This window comes from Sinocyclocheilus rhinocerous, unplaced genomic scaffold (genome assembly GCF_001515625.1).
Source record: "Sinocyclocheilus rhinocerous isolate Xijiao unplaced genomic scaffold, SAMN03320098_v1.1 scaffold313, whole genome shotgun sequence".
In the NCBI taxonomy this organism is placed as follows: Eukaryota; Metazoa; Chordata; class Actinopteri; order Cypriniformes; family Cyprinidae; genus Sinocyclocheilus; species Sinocyclocheilus rhinocerous.
This window is the reverse complement of record NW_015627539.1, coordinates 608,530-624,790: the sequence shown is the minus strand read 5'-3', so window position 1 is coordinate 624,790 and position 16,261 is coordinate 608,530. Positions and strand designations below refer to the sequence as shown.

The following is a 16,261-nucleotide window of genomic DNA, read 5'->3' as shown; positions in this document are numbered from 1 at the left end:
GAACAATTATTTATAAAATATAATGTAAATCTAAAATTAAACTGAAACTAGAAAAACATTGGAAAACGCTAACAGAGTGAATTGAAAACATAGAACAGACATAAAACTTCCTTGAAATATCTAAAGTATAATAACCCTGAACTGCAGCACCTTTTGCCTTCAGTTATTCATCTTGTGTGTTTCATGTGTCACCCAGCTTCATGTTCATTGCTAATCCTAACCCGACACGTTAGCCTTTCACACACACTTAATCACACACACACATGGCATGAGGCTTTGCCATGTCAGACACAAAACGGGGTCACCGCTCTCCTCCCACTCCAGCCCAGACCAGGCCAGACCAGCGCTGACCCAGACCAGAGTCTGAATCTGAGTCACGAGAAGAGCACATTGATCATCTCTGAAACTACATTCAGACAGGAAATGACCCAATCTGCTAATCAAATGTTTCAGAGAATCCGCTGAGGTGACACCACCATCATTTCATGCTGTCAGTAAAGCGCTTTAATGTGAACAGTCAGCATTTCACTATGGGTTCTTTATTTCTTTTTCAAATATCAAATTCAAATAAAGAGAGAATCTGTTGAGGGAGCTCAGTGACGCTGTTATGCCCTTGTCTCGGATTTTAAGCCGTAATATAAAGTCTTCATTTGTGCTTTCACTCTCTCGGCCTTATTGCTAGAAATACTGCGTTCTGTTACGCAACCACTTTTACTGAAGATTTACACACACTGTCCTTAATTCTACATTAATATCTTTGTCTCTCCATGCAAATGACATCAAGTTCATTTATCTGGATCTGTTTCAAGCTGTTTTCAAGCAGTTATGAAAAAAACTGAGAATGACATATACGACTATTATATATATATATATATATATATATATTTTTTTTAGTTGTTTATATAATTTATATAAAAACTACACAATGTTTTTCTGCTGCAAAAAAAATGTATGTGGATAATTATGTGTCTACTAAAGATAAGAAGTATTTGATTTGTATTGGAGGATAAAAAATAATCAGATCTCCTTCTCGTTTGCTTAATTTCACGTCATTTCTGTCTGTTAATTAAATTTTAGTAGAGCTTTATTTTCTCTTTTTAAATCAGGATAAACATTCACAAAACATCTGTTAGACTGGACATCTGTCTCAACAACATTCATGTGTGTGTGTGTGTGTGTGTGTGTAAGTGTGTGTATGATTTTGCCATTTTTCCAGAACAATTTTTATTTATTTGAGCTGTGCAGGGAAAGGTGAATAAGAAAAAAAATTACATCTCAGATTTTTAAATATTTTTATGCTATATTTGTATATTTGTAGCTTTTGACCTCTTCTGGCACAAGTCAAAAGTCAAGTCTCCATTTATGTGATATGCTGGTCTCTAGATAAATAAGTCAAGTTACATTTATTTATATAGTGCTTTTCACAATACTCATTGTTTCAAAGCATATATTTATATATAATATCTTCATGCCTCACAGGTGCAGATTAGAGCCGAGTGATAATACAGTTTACATTTTGCAATAATACTTAAGCTACCAAGTAGTGTTGCTATGTAGTATATATTGCACTGTATGTATCTGGATAAAGTTGGACATGCTTATATATTTTTATATAAAGAGCTGGCCGATAATATATTTTGCGACAGTGTAAACAACATCGCAGTTGAGATTTGCTATATAGTGTGTATCAGTTTGATGTATCGTAGGATATTTAAAACTTTTAATAAGTTCACTCTTGCAGTCAGCAACCAAATGAAAATTATGAATCTGATAACAGTGAGTTTTGTATGAAGAAAGCACTCAGATTGTCTTCAGCAAAATGTCTAAATGTTGTTTTCATTACCGTTTTCATGAAGATTGTTTGATGGCCGCAGTGAGGTTCAGCTGGTGTTGTGACGATCATGAAGCTGATTCGAGGACACACTTTTGGGATGCTGATTGCCTAGTTGTGAGGGATCTGGGATGATAACGGGGAGTTTCCCTCAAAGACACGTAATTAGTGCAGCGTGGGTCTCTGTGAATGAAACGCCATCATGTTGATTCTTTCTGCCCGTGTGCACTCATTCCTCCCAACAGCAGCACGTCCTGGAAATGAAAAATAAAGTTTATTCAGAACATTTGAGACTCATTTTTATATCAGTGATCCAGCTACTGCATGTGAATGCATGTGTGATGATGCTTGTATGAAGGGCATTAAGGGAGGGTGGAGACATTTGGCAGGGATTTGTTAGTGTTTGTGTGCCCTTGACCCGTGTTTTGCTGGAGGTCAGAACAACCGCTGAGCTCTCAACATATTGCAGCTATTTGAAGATCTGCAGTGGCTTTTCTGTGTAAAAGGGTATTATAGAAGCAAATGGGGCGGAGTGTGTGTGTGCATGTGTGTGTGTGTTTTATTTATTAGAGAGAAAGAGGAATTATTTATTTTGTGTGTTTAAATGTAAGCAAGTACAAATAAAATAAAACCCTGCTTATGTTATTTTTGTCCTTATTTAAAAAATATATTATGGAATTAGGAATCATATTTTAGCTGGGAAAAAAATGAAAAAATGTCTTGATGGATTTGTTTCTTACAAACATGCAGCTTTTTGCTTCACAAGACAGTAATGGATGGACTGGAGATGTGTGGATTACTTGTGGGTTACTGTGATGGTTTTATCAGCTGTTTGGACTCTGGATTCTGACGGCACCCATTCACTACAGAGGATCCACTGGTGAACAAGTGATGCTATGCTACATTTCTCCAAATTTGTTCTGATGAAGAAACAAACTCATCTTTATCTGAGATGGCCTGAGAAAGAATACATTTTCAAAATTTTTCATTTTTGGACAAACAGTTCCTTTAATAATACTTCTGAAAAAACTGTTTAAAATCCTGTGCTCTCACACAAGATGAAGTGGTCTATTGAAAGCAGGTATATTTGCCTCAAACATTTCCTTTTAGTGACACAGTGGTGCAGAAATGCACATGATGAGCTTGCAGCCACATGAGCGTCTCCTTGCGCCGGTGCACCTGTCACCTTGTTTGTCCAGCGATCACATTCACTCCACATCTGCTTCCTCAAAGCACAGCAGCTGTAACGCTTTAAGAGGCTTAACTCACCGCTTTCTGTTTCTTTGTGCTTGTGTTTATGTCTGTGTTCGTTTGATCGGCACTTCAGGGTTTCATCTTAATACCTGACTGTTAACTTACTCATCTTAGTAGCTGATTTGTGTTATCGTTGTTGTACTCTTGATGCTTGACCTGTCCAGCTACATGTGACGAACACAGCACTTTCCTACAGGCCGCTTCAGTCTGCAGGCAATGTAATGAGTGGGGTTTGTATGAGTTTGATTATTGTTGTTGCAGCATTCATCAAACCTATTCATTCAACCTTGTATCCAAAGATAACGTTTTTCTTTAATTTTTGAGAAAGATATATCCAAAAGTTATACAATACTGTTCCAAATGTGGGGTCAATAAGAGTTTTTTGTTTTGAAGGATCTGAGAATTCTAAAAATGCAAATTGTGTGTTTTGCTTTAAGAGAGTAACCATGCATTTGTGTTGTGTTCTTTTATATTAATTTATTTGTTCATTTACATTTACAATCATTTATCATTTAATCATTTTTATTATTGCATTTAATCATATAATCATTTATAATAATCATTAGCCATTTGTATACTCATTTCATTGATTCATTAACGGATTAGTAATTTTTTGTATTATATTATTTTCCATTGCTGTTTAGTCTTATGACTGTGTGTTTCAAGAGCTGTTTGTCTTCATGAATAAGAGGTACGATGTTGATGGAAACTCGAGGTTATAGGATGTTGTTGTGAATCAGTTTGGTATAACAGTACTTGTTGGATTTGTGCTGGTCAGACGAAGTCTGAAACATACACAACTAAACTCTGCTCCTTTTTTATCATCATCATTTGGTCTCTTGCTTCTGCTCTTCTCTGGCTTTACTCAGTCAACTTCTTGGCTGACAGAAGACTGTTAATACAGTTTGGGCTATTTTGGGTACCAGACAAGACTTGCTATCAACAGGTTTTGGGTTTTAAGCAATTTTGCTGACTGTTTCCAGACAAAACAGATATTTTCTGACAGGATCTGGCATCTGGGGCTGGATCGTAATTATCTGGTGTGAAGGCATGATCTAACAGTTTGTTTGTTTTTTAAAGAAATTAATACTTTTATGCAACAAGGACACATTCAGTTGTTCAAAAGTGACAGTAAAGACATTTATAATGATATAACAGATTGACAATGATTTCTGAAGGATCATGTGACATTGAACACAGGAGTAATGGCTGGTGAAACTTCAGCTTTGGAATAAACTATATTTTAAACATTCAGATAGAAAACAGTTCATTTACAGTTTTACTGTATTGTTGGTCAAATAAATGCATTGGTGAGCTCCTTTTTAAAAAAACATTTTAAATATTCTATTTTGTTATTGTTCATATAGCATTGAGAAGTAATTTTACTGAATGAGCTTGTTTGGACTGTTGCCTGCTCTCTTTTTTGAAGCTAAATATTTAGTCAAACCCTGCTGTGCATTATAATGTTTTCATATAAATGAGTGTGTTTCCTAGTTTTATCAGTTGTATTTAATATAAATGCATCTGTTCAATGTAATGCCAACACTCAAATTGAAATCCTATTTGTGGTAAATAAATACTGCAAATTAAACAAGTAAAAACATTCAACAAGCACCCCCACATGCACACAAAATCACCTTCAAGTGATTTTCTGCTCAGTTTTAGTCTGTTCCAGACAGATCCAGCTCTGATGTGTTATATAGGCTAAGTGAAGAAAAGTTCAGATCCAGAGGTGAAGGGTCAGTCGCCAGTCTAGAGTAATCTCGCTCTCCGTCTGATGCACAGCTCTCATGGATGCCAGACCAGGTTAAACGAGGAGCCTTGGCCTTGCGTTTAGTGCACAAGTTCTGACATATTGAGCTGTGACGCTTATATGAGGATGGCATCATGTCCTGATCCTGTTCTCTACATCATTTCAGAATATTTACATTTATCCAAAGCGACTTACAAATGAGGACAATAAAAGCAGTCAAAACTAACAAAAGAGCAACAATATTTAAGCGCAAATGACAAATCTCGGTTAGCCTAATATTCTTCAATAGTTTGCATTGCAACAGTATTTGCAATAAAATGCATACCAGTGAATACATGTAGATGCTTATTATTGAGAATCAAGGACTCACAGATGGGGATAGATAGATAGATAGATAGATTTCAATGTACAGTATATCTGAAATGTAATACAGTGATATAACATCAGATGGCACTATAATATTTTAAACCGAGAGCTGAAATCTGATCCTATGAGGACATTAAATAAATGAAGGTAAAACCTTCCGCATTGCAAATTTAACGATACTGATTCATAACTGTAGGCTAATTCTTTCAGAAGAGTTTAAGTCAAGCCTCAACAAGCGGAAAGTTCAGTGTAGTGAGTGAGTGAGTGAATGAGTTACCTGAAGCTACCTGTAAACACCTTTGTCGTGCCTGAGGGAGTGCGCGAGACGCACGTCATTTCCCTGAAGAGCGCCGCTTCCTCGGAAACTCTCGCGCTGCCTCACTGTCTCATGTAGCTCTGTAACAATACAGAACTGAACGAAAATGGGGTTCACTACATTTGGAGAACACTAATTTCGACAGGATTAACACTTTTTATAATATGTGAATACTGGATTGAAACTCGCTGGCAATAATGCGGACACAGATCTATATCAGTGTCACTGTCTTGATCCTGATCCAAAAATCCGCCTCAGAGGGTAAGATGATTTTATCTTATTTATGTATTTATTTATTTATTTTTTGGTAGTATAGTAGTAGTATAATATAAATTTAATATATTTAAAATTTTTAAATATATATTTATTAAATGTTTATTATTATTATTATCAATTAATATTTTTTATTTATTTAGACACTTGAATTTTTGGAGGAAACAGACCTATCACTAAATATTTCATAAATGTTGATAATTAATGACTAAAGTTTATGTTGGGCTGAACACAGATATGTTTGGTTGGTGCATGTGAAGCAGGATGGCACAGCATTAAAATGTTTTAGTTTTCATATAAGGAAGGCTAAGTCAACACACACTGGTAGATATTTCTCTATTTCATTTTCATGATAACATTACATTACTTTAATTTCTGAATCTTTTCAGAATCTTATGGCAGCCCAACGCCAAGGTCATGGGTTCAGTTCCCAGGGAATGCAAGAACTGACTGAAATATGTTCGCACGGTGTATGTTGTGTTGGATAAAAGTGTTTACCAAATGTAAACTGTTTTAACACTTTCTATGCTTTTAGAGTTGCTATCTGTGCATTTAGAGTTGTTTTCCGTGATAAGAGCGTAGGTCCAAAGGCCTGGTGCAGGTGTCAGTTTTTATTGCACTGACATCTGAGATTAATCCTGAAGGCAGGTGTGTCAAAACTCAACAAGAGGGATGCAAACCCAGCTCTTTACTGTCAGTCCTGTCGGTCACATTTAACATTTCACACATTCCTCTCATTCATAGTTTAAAGTGTGCTTCACTAAAGAGATCCGTGAACGTCTGGACAGAAATACGATCACGACAATCACGTACTGTACTCCACATACGTATGAACTAAATCAATAAAGCAGGTCAAAGTTCAAGCATATCACAGCTGACTTATGAATCAATCTGATTAGACTGAATATATGAATGTGATAAGAAGTTGCTGATGTGATTGTGAGGCTGTTAAAGCAGATGTAAAATGACTCCATTTAGATAGAGTAAATTATTCGACTACACAAAGAGATCTGATTTCAGTCGTAATTAATTTTTAACCTAATTTTAGCCCCATTTAAAAAGGCTGCAAGTAATGCAACAGCTCGGTCCTGTGAGTCAAACATTTTTTCTCTGAATGTTGTAATATCCGTTGTTGTAATCTCATTACAACTTTGTTTTTGGGAAGCTTGTTGGGTTGGAGTTCTCAGAAGGTCTTAAAGTCCCCATGAAATCAAAATTAAAGTTTTTTGGGTGTTAGTTAAAATGACGTCAACACATAGAGTAACGCTGCGTGTTTCTAAGCATTTCAGGGGACCTTTAAGGAAGTTGGAGTCTATAGGTGTCTGGTTTGCACTTTAACAAAACGAAGATTAAGATTGACAGAGATGGCAGTGATTGACACCACAGATCCTGTTTTACACTGCGATTTCTCAGAATATAATGCCAGTGATAAAGTGAGAAAGGGGCGGGTTTGTGTGTATTTGTGTTCTTGTCACTTGTCTTCTCAGTGATGGTTAATGGTCAATAGTAAAAACTAGGCAAACGAGTCTGAGAGCTTCATCAGACACTCATACACACACTGAAAAAAATGATACTAAATTTTTTTAAGGTAAGTGGTTGCAAACAATTTATTTTAGCTACATTTAAAAAAAAAACGTGTTGAAAGTTAGTCAATTAAATTTGTTTATTTAAATGTAGCTGAAATAAATTGATTGCAACCACTTACCTTAAAATTGTTTTTAGTAAATTCAATGAATCATTTTTTTTCAGTGCACACACACACACACACACACACATACACACAAAACACTGTAAAAGTCGCCCATATGACTAATGACTTATGAAGCTAATCAAATCAAATCACTCATGAAAACATTTATCTTCTTTGGAGATGGTAAGATTTTTTTTAATATAGAAGTCTCACCAACACTGTGTTTATGAGATCAGAAATACAGTAAAAACAGTAATATTGTGAAATATTATTACATTTTAAAATTACTGTTTTCTATGTGAATATGTTTTAAAATGTAATTTATTCCTGTGATGCAAAGCTGAATTTTCAGCATCATTACTCCAGTTTTTAGTATGGAAGTCCGTTTCTGCCACTGAATAAAAAATAAAAACTTTTTATTAATAATAAAATTAATAAATAATTGTATTAAATAAATAATAAAATAGTCGGTAATTGCGACTTTTTTTGAGAATTACATGATATAAATTTGGCATTGATAGTGATATAAACTAGCAATTCTGAGAAATAAATTCGCAATTCTGGCTTTCTCATAAACTTGCAACTGTGAGAAAAAAAAATCAGAATGCGAGATTCTCAGAGCGCAGTTCTGAGAAATAAAGTCAGAATTGTGAGTTTATATAATGCAGCTGCGAGAGAAAAAAAAGTCAGAATTGTAAAATGAAAACTTGCAATTGACCCTTTGCTAAGACGCACCCCCTTAGTTACTGTTGCTATGTTTGACAAGCCATGTCGCTCTCACACTACACATCGTGTTCTCACGCAGTACAGAGGAGAGAGCAAAGAGGAAACTGACAACGCGCCGACAGACAAGACAGGTTTCTTCTGGTAAGAAACAAGGTCTTAGGACTCTCAACTTTCAAAATTTGTCATTTTCCAACAATGTATTCCAACAATGAATACAGTTTTGTTGTTGCTACAGATCGCTGTATTGCCTCAAGCGGGCGGCACATGTGAACCGATCATCTCTTCCTCTTTACTAGTTATAGCATGAACAAAGAGGAAACTGACAACGCGCCGACAGACAAGACAGGTTTCTTCTGGTAAGAAACAAGGTCTTAGGACTCTCAACTTTCAAAATTTGTCATTTTCCAACAATGTATTCCAACAATGAATACAGTTTTGTTGTTGCTACATATCGCTGTATTGCCTCAAGCGGCACACGTGAACCGATCATCTCTTCCTCTTTACTAGTTATAGCATGAAATAAACAACAGAAGGTGTCTTGTTTCAACTGTGGAAAGACGTCAGTACACAGCATTTTTCAAGTTTAAGTCCACCGACGTTAATCTACTCTCCTGTCTGATTTGTTTGTCGGACAAAAGGGCGGATTCAGCGTTATGATTGGTCAGATCGCCTGTCAATCAAGCCCCCTGCGAAGGGTTAATTACCTTGTTTTATTTTTTATTCAGTGGTGGTAACGGGCTTCCATACTTCAGTGTCACATGATCATTCAGAAATCATTCTAATTTGCTGATTTGTTGCTCGAGTACATTTCCTCTTATTATTATCATCATCAGTGTTAAAAAAGAGTTAGCTTCATTATTTTTGTGGAAATCGTGATACTTTTTTTTACATTCAGTTTTTTCAAAAACTTTCTTTGTTCTCATAAAAGAGCCTGTATCTGACAAGACATAAAAAAAGTAAAAAAAATAATAATAAAGAAGAAAAAGAGTCAGGAGAATCAAACGACTGCCACACATTACATTACAATGCTAAATGCTCTTCAATATGTCACATAAGAGACGTTAAACAGGTTTTGAGTGTCAACTTTATAGGGGTTTAAAACACATCTGAATATAAAAGCAGTGCAAAGTCCAAAATACTCTACAAAGTTGATATCAGACAGAAACTGGCACTGGTCGATGGTAATAGCAGTGTGCGTGACAGGTTAAATGGCATCTGTTAACAAACGGCAAGTGTGAGCGTGTGTGTGCGTGGGTGTTTGGAGAGTAGAGCCAGCAGGAAGGGAAGGGAAGATGGTTTTGATATGTGTTGTGTTTACCATGAGAAGAGAGAGCGCTGGGGAGGGTCACCATGGGACATGAACCCTGTAAAGGCTTGCCTTGTTCATACTATCTCAACAGACAGCATTGATAGTGTTGTCAGGCCAGTCCGAACCAATACAACAGGAATCGCTGTAACTGTGGCTGTTTAGATTAAAAAAAAGAATATGAGATGATGGTTAAAAAAGAAAAGAAATGATTAGCATACATGAAGAAAATTAAGCGTATTTTAAGTCCATTAAGGTTTTTAGTTATTGGGACATTACTCTCTAGTTCACATTTCTTTGTGATGAAAAAGCACTCTTATTGTTATAACTGCAATACAGTAATGAAAATTTCCTTTTCAAGGACAGAATTATTACATGAAAAACAAAGAAAAAACACTAATGTTCATTACTGTTATAGGGTCAGTAGTTCTTTTTTTTTAAAGAAAGTAATACTCAAGGACACATTGAATTGATCAAAAGTGACAGTAAAGACTTTAATGTTATGAAAGATTTCAAATAAATGCTGTTCGTTTGAACTTTCTATTCATCAAAGAATCCTGAAAAAATGAAGCAGCACAAATGTTTTCAACATTATTACAATTTAAGCAAATCAGCATATTAGATTGATTTTTGAAGATCATGTGACACTGAAGACTGGAGTAATGATGCTGAAAATACAGCTTTGATCACAGCAATAAATTACATTTTACAATATATTCACACAGAAAACAATTATTTTAATTTCTAATAATATTTCACAATATTACTGCTTTTAATGTATTGTTTTTTTTTTCTTTCAAATAAATGCAGCCTTGGTGAGCAGAAGATGCGTCTTTCAAAAACATAAAAAATATTACAGATTCCAAAATTTTAAATGGCATTGTACATTCAGTCATTTAATAAAAATAAATAAATAAAAATACTACTATGTTGTATACTTAATACTAAATAATTATACTTTTCGATTTGTGAATACTGTATATCACTTTTCTGGCATTATTATAAGCAAACAAGAATTGTATTACTTTACTGTACTACTGACAATGAAATGTGCTGAACTATCTTTTAAGAATAATGTTACAATGCAAAAAAAAAATGGTTTTAAAAACAGGCTTCATTTTCATTATATTAGAAAGTATATTTCATTATTTGTTTTCTGAAATTTAGCCCACATATGCCTTAACAGATTTTGTCTTTTTTTATTAGTACTCTGAATGGGAATTATGAGCAATGTTTTTAATACATGGAGATCATGTGATCAGACTAATGCAAACAGAGAGAAAAGAGCTCATTGATCAAACATAATGTGATTCTGTCTCTCTTTTAGCTGTGAGTCTCCCGTCTCCTGCGAACGTGTCTATTCAGTGTGACAGCTATGGAGTTGAAGTTCGATGGGAATATCCTGATCTCGATCAAGACGTTTACTTCCAAGTGAAGGTGAAAGATTCTTTCAGTGAAAGGTAAATCATCTGAATAAAAAACTGATCTTTCACAGCTACCAAGTCTAAATGTTTATTTTATCTTGATTAAATGACTGGTGAATCCTTTAAAAAAACTGTTAAACCATAAGCTTGTTTAGTTTGAAAGTGTTTTCTGCCATCATGAGCTTACTGTTTACTTATTTTTGTTCCAGGAGCTCTAATCTTACACAAAATCATAATTTAAACATATCCAGTATGCTGTTCAATGCAGCACACAACCGCTACATTGTTAATGTGAAGGCTGTGCGAGGAGGAGAGAAGTCAAATTCGACCATATCATATGACTTCAGCTATAATGAATATGCTACCGCCAAAATTAAGTGTAAGTTTAGCCTGTGTTTTTAGTGGAAATATCATCTATCATAGCAAATGCCGACAGTATAACTGTACTATTGTGTGTTCAGGTTATTTGGATTTTCCTGAGGTTAAACTTTCTCCCAAAGACGGCAAACTTCACGTCCAGTTCACCAACCCTCTTCAGCTGTACAGAAACTCACCGGCTCTGCGCGGCCTCACCGATAATCTGGAATACTGTATCGAAACAGACGAGGTAACCTTCACTTTCCTGTCTGCTTGCAGTAATAGTTCAACCAAATACAAAAAAACCCTCACTTGAAGAATCTTCAGCAGCTTTTTCTATATTATAATCATTTATAGCTTTAAAGGGGTCATATGATGCGATTTCAATTTTTCCTTTCTCTTTGGAGTGTTACAAGCTCTTGGTGCATAAAGAAATTTAGAAAAGACTAAAGTGTCAAATCCAAAGAGATATTCTTTATAAAAGTTAAGAGTCAGCCACACCTTCCTAAAACGCCTCATTTAAACACGCCCCCACATGTCTACGTCGCTCTGTGGGAAGATTTGCATAACGCCGCCCAAATGTTCACGCAAAGAAAGAAGGCGTAACTTTTATTCTCGCTGTAGTATTGTTGCTGCCGCCATAGCACACCTCGCTTTTTTCAGACCGATGAGCTTTGTAAAAATCAACGCGTTTCAGAAAGGTGGGACATAGAGGAGAAACAATAATGTACAGTATGTAGAAAATAATGTGTTTTTTGAACCTTAAACTGCATAAACACATTTCATTACACCAAATACACAAAATAATGTTCTTTTTAGCAGCATCATATGACCCCTTTAATAAAGACCAAAATGCAACATAAAAGTAGCTGAAGTCTTCTGAAGTCATATGATCGCTCCGTTTGAGGAACAGATTCAAATTTAACTAATTATATATTTTCAAATCATTACCAAAAAAATAAAAAGTGAAATATTTTTATTATTTCAAATAACTGTTTTCTATGTGAATATATTGTAAAATGTAATTTATTGCTGTGATCAAAGCTGAATTTTCAGCATCATTACTCCAGTCTTCAGTGTCACGTGATCCTTCAGAAATCAGTATAATATGCTGATTTGCTGCTCAAGAAGCATTTATTATTATCAGTGTTGAAAACAGCTGTGCTCTTTTTGGGGAAACTATGGTTTTCCCTCACTTTTGATCAGTTTAATTTTATTTAACAAACAGATCTTATTGACCCCAAATCTTTAAACAGTAGTGTACAGTATATCTCAAGTCAAATAGAATGCATAAATAATGACGAAATGCTTATTTTTGTATGAACTGTTCTTTTAAATAGTTGTAACTATTGTTTTCTCCACAGGGGATGAATGAAGTCTGTGAAACCTGTCAAATTAAGCAAAATACATCATGCGAGACGTCCGTTGTGTTTTCTGAGCACAGAGGCGAATACTGCGTCACTCTGACTGGAAATATCGGACAGAGGTTTTTCAATCCCAGAAGCAGCTGTTTCACAGGAGACATAAGAAGCTGTAAGTGCAATTTCAACCAAACAGTCTTCCATTCACTTCACAAGGCAGATAACAGTAGAAATGCAACATCCAGGTGAACAGAGCTGAATTAGACAAATGCAATTATTTTGTAGTTTTTATGACTTTATTATGTATTGTATTTGCTAGTTATAATAGAGAATTTGTAAGTGCATCCCAACTTTTGGCTTCTAACATATTAGGTAGTAAATTAAAGCACAGTTTACATTAAAAATACTGAAGGCAGATTATATATTTTTATACATGAGAGAAAACATATGGGCTCAATGGTACCAAGCTGAAACAGAAACCAAGCATTATAAAGGGATATTAAATGATAAACCCAACAATAAATACATGCGCAGCTGAGGACGATGTAATTTGCTGATGTTTTTCATTCTTCCATCCAGATCCTCCGGTCACCGTGTACGTGTATCCAGTGCTGGGAGTTGTCTTAACGCTGCTGTTCATAACTGCCGTCATTATGCTGTTAGCGAAGAAATGCAACTCAGAAATGAAGAAGAAAGTTCCCTCTATGTTCCAGCATTTCTTTGTAAGTTGCTGTTTGACCTTTTCCAGTAAAACATTATGCAAAATTATTTGCTCTTTTTTTTTTTTTTTTACTATAATTAGCCTCCACTTGTCTACTTGCATCAATGCTGCACAATCCTGTTTACGCAAGACACGTCAAAATGTTCATATGTATTCACAAAATCAACAGCATTTGTAAATATGGCTCTGGCTTCTGGTCTCATCCGCATCCAGCTATTTTTAGCTGTACAAAACCGCTCGTTTTGCTGCTTAATATCGCAGATTAGTGTGTCTTACCATACTTTTTTAATGTATTATCTTAATTATGACCACACTGGTTTGTAGTGCAAACAGTTTTACCGTTTACTGCACTTTATTATTCTTCTCGTTATTTCCCTATAGCCGCTAATCAACCGCTAGTCTCGCCCATAGGCTTACTTCCGCATTGAAGAATAAGGTGGATAAAGTTGACTACTATCCATGTAATACTCCAGAAAACTATTAAAAAAGAAAAGAACCAGTCACCATCAGTGTTGTTATTAACTAAAATGATTAACATTTGCTTTTGGTCATTTAAGCTGAAATAAAATAAAATCTAAATATTAGAGGAAAATCTAAAACTAAAACTTAAAATGCTCTTGGTAGCTCACTGAAAAAAAAAAAAAAAAGTTTAGAACCAGTCACCATCAGTGTTGTTATTAACTAAAATGATTAACATTTGCTTTTGGTCATTTAAGCTGAAATAAAATAAAATCTAAATATTAGAGGAAAATCTAAAACTAAAACTTAAAATGCTCTTGGTAGCTCACTGAAAAAAAAAAAAAAAAAAGTTTACGTACTATAATTACTAAAAATAAACTGCAATAAAAATACATTAAAACTAAATAACAAATATTAGATGTAAATCTTGAAATTAGGTTGAACTAAAAATGTTGCCTTGGAAGCTCGCTGAAATAAAAATTAAAGTACTATGATTACTAAAAATAGAACTGCAATAAAAATAAAACGTAATAAAATAAATATTAAATGAAAATCTTAAACTACGGAAAAAAAAGTATAAATTATAAATGTTGTCTCGGAAACAAACAGAAACAAAATCAAATTTAAGTAGGCTACTTAAATTACTAAATCTGCAATAAAACTAAAACTAAACACAAATATATAAACAATATAAAAAAATGCAAATGAAAAAGCACAAAATAAAACTATAAAAAAGGATATTAAATGTTGTCTCGGAAAGAATAATTAATTGCAAAACAATTTTTAGTTTAAGTACTAAAATTAAATTACTTAGGCCCGGTTTCACAGACAGGGTTTAGACTAAACCAGGATTAGGCCATAGTTCAATTAGGACGTTTAAGTAATTTTTATAAGCATGCCTAAGAAAAAACATTACTGGTGTGCATCTTGAGACAAAACAAAGGCACTGATATATTTCAAGATCTGTCAGTGCTAGTTTCTTTCAGATAAAACAGCTCAGATTTATACTTTAGTCTGGGACTAGGCTTAAGCCTTGTCTGTGAAACCGGGGCTTAAACCGAAATAAATAAAATGAATGAATGAATGTGCACCAGTGGATTGTCAAATGTTGTTTGGTTCTCAATGTTCTTTTGTAAAGAAATTCATACGTTTTTGGGCAAACCATGCATTTAATTTGTCAGAAGTGTCCTGGTGTGTTTTATGTGAGCGTGTTACCCAGCAGCATTCCTGCACAGAGATGGGTGACTGTAAACGGTCTCTTTCTGGTTTGGTAGGATTTCGATGAAACACAATCCCACCCGTCGAAAACACTGAATGTGGTGCCGGATAATGTGGAGCCATGTTTGCAGATCGAACCGGCTGAGGACACTAAAGAGCAAACCACGCTGATACCATTGTCCGATACCAGGGATCTGGGAAGCGGCGACTCGGAAGATAAAAGCTCCTACGGGCCTAATGACCTCGTTGAAGATGAGCAGAGCGACCTGTCGGATTTTTACGACTGTCCACATGCTCCCAGACAAAAACAGGAGATGAGTCCCGGAGATACGGTAGATAGTTACGGACCCAAACTGCTTTTAGAGGTCTAGAAGTGAAGGAAAGTACCGTAAAGGCAGCAAATTCCCCGTACCTGTCGCCTGGATGTGTTTCGGGAACATGACATGGGATGGGACTCTTTGTACAAATACAAGCCCTCACATGCATCATGAATGGAATTCCCCCAGGTTTTCCAGTTCGTGACACAATGGAAAAACGTGTTTGCCGTTTGTCTTCATCACGGCACTCCTTTTATTTGAAAAACTCCTCTTACACTAGTTCAGGGAATTGTTTTATTCCTATTTTGAGCATTATTTGTTCATTACAACTTATATTTTGCTACATACTGTAGTTTTATCTTCTATGCGGACAGACAAGAGTCTTATCTTGTGGCCTTTGAACAAAGTTGTACAACATCTTTTACAAGCGCTGCTCAGGTCATGTGACTTTAAGCCATTATGCTGCGTTTTCGTACGTCTCATCAGGATCATGTGACACTGAAGACTGGAGTAATGATGCTGAAAATTCAGCTTTGATCACAGAAATAAATTACATTTTAAAATGTAATCAAACAGGAAACAGTTATTTTCAATTTGTAATATTTCACAATATTACTGTTTTTATTTTTGATCAAATAAATGCAGCCTTGGTGAGCAGAAGAGACTTTTTTCAAATACATAAAAAAATCTCACTGATCCAAAACCTTTGAACAGTAGTGCGTTTAAGTTGCTACTAAACATCTTTTAAAGACACTGTCGGTTTGGTTGTTTTTGTATGATGCCAGAGCTTTTATAAAACACTTCCAGCTTGCAATAACAATTTCCAACAAAGATGTGAACATTTTCGTCAACTCAAACTCACACTCGCTGTAATTCTGACACGACGTGA

General features: G+C 35.0%; 1 protein-coding gene across 1 annotated transcript; it reads left to right on the top strand.

Moving 5' to 3' along the window:
- Positions 1 to 5,449: 5,449 nt before the first annotated feature.
- On the top strand, positions 5,450 to 15,861 carry ifngr1a (interferon gamma receptor 1a). Its single transcript, NM_001360908.1, has 7 exons — positions 5,450 to 5,781; positions 10,843 to 10,975; positions 11,149 to 11,318; positions 11,401 to 11,546; positions 12,661 to 12,829; positions 13,237 to 13,379; positions 15,112 to 15,861. The coding sequence occupies exons 1-7, from the start codon at positions 5,718 to 5,720 to the stop codon at positions 15,424 to 15,426; spliced, it is 1,140 nt and encodes a 379-aa protein (NP_001347837.1). The 5' UTR covers positions 5,450 to 5,717; the 3' UTR covers positions 15,427 to 15,861.
- The last annotated feature ends 400 nt before the right edge of the window (positions 15,862 to 16,261 follow it).

Excerpts from the sequence above, each read along its gene's own strand:
- ifngr1a (NM_001360908.1), top strand. The coding sequence starts at position 5,718 with ATGCGGACACAGATCTATATCAGTGTCACTGTCTTGATCCTGATCCAA. Across the intron at positions 12,830-13,236 it reads CACAGGAGACATAAGAAGCT|ATCCTCCGGTCACCGTGTAC; the intron begins GTAAGTGCAATT and ends TCTTCCATCCAG. Across the intron at positions 13,380-15,111 it reads CTATGTTCCAGCATTTCTTT|GATTTCGATGAAACACAATC; the intron begins GTAAGTTGCTGT and ends CTGGTTTGGTAG.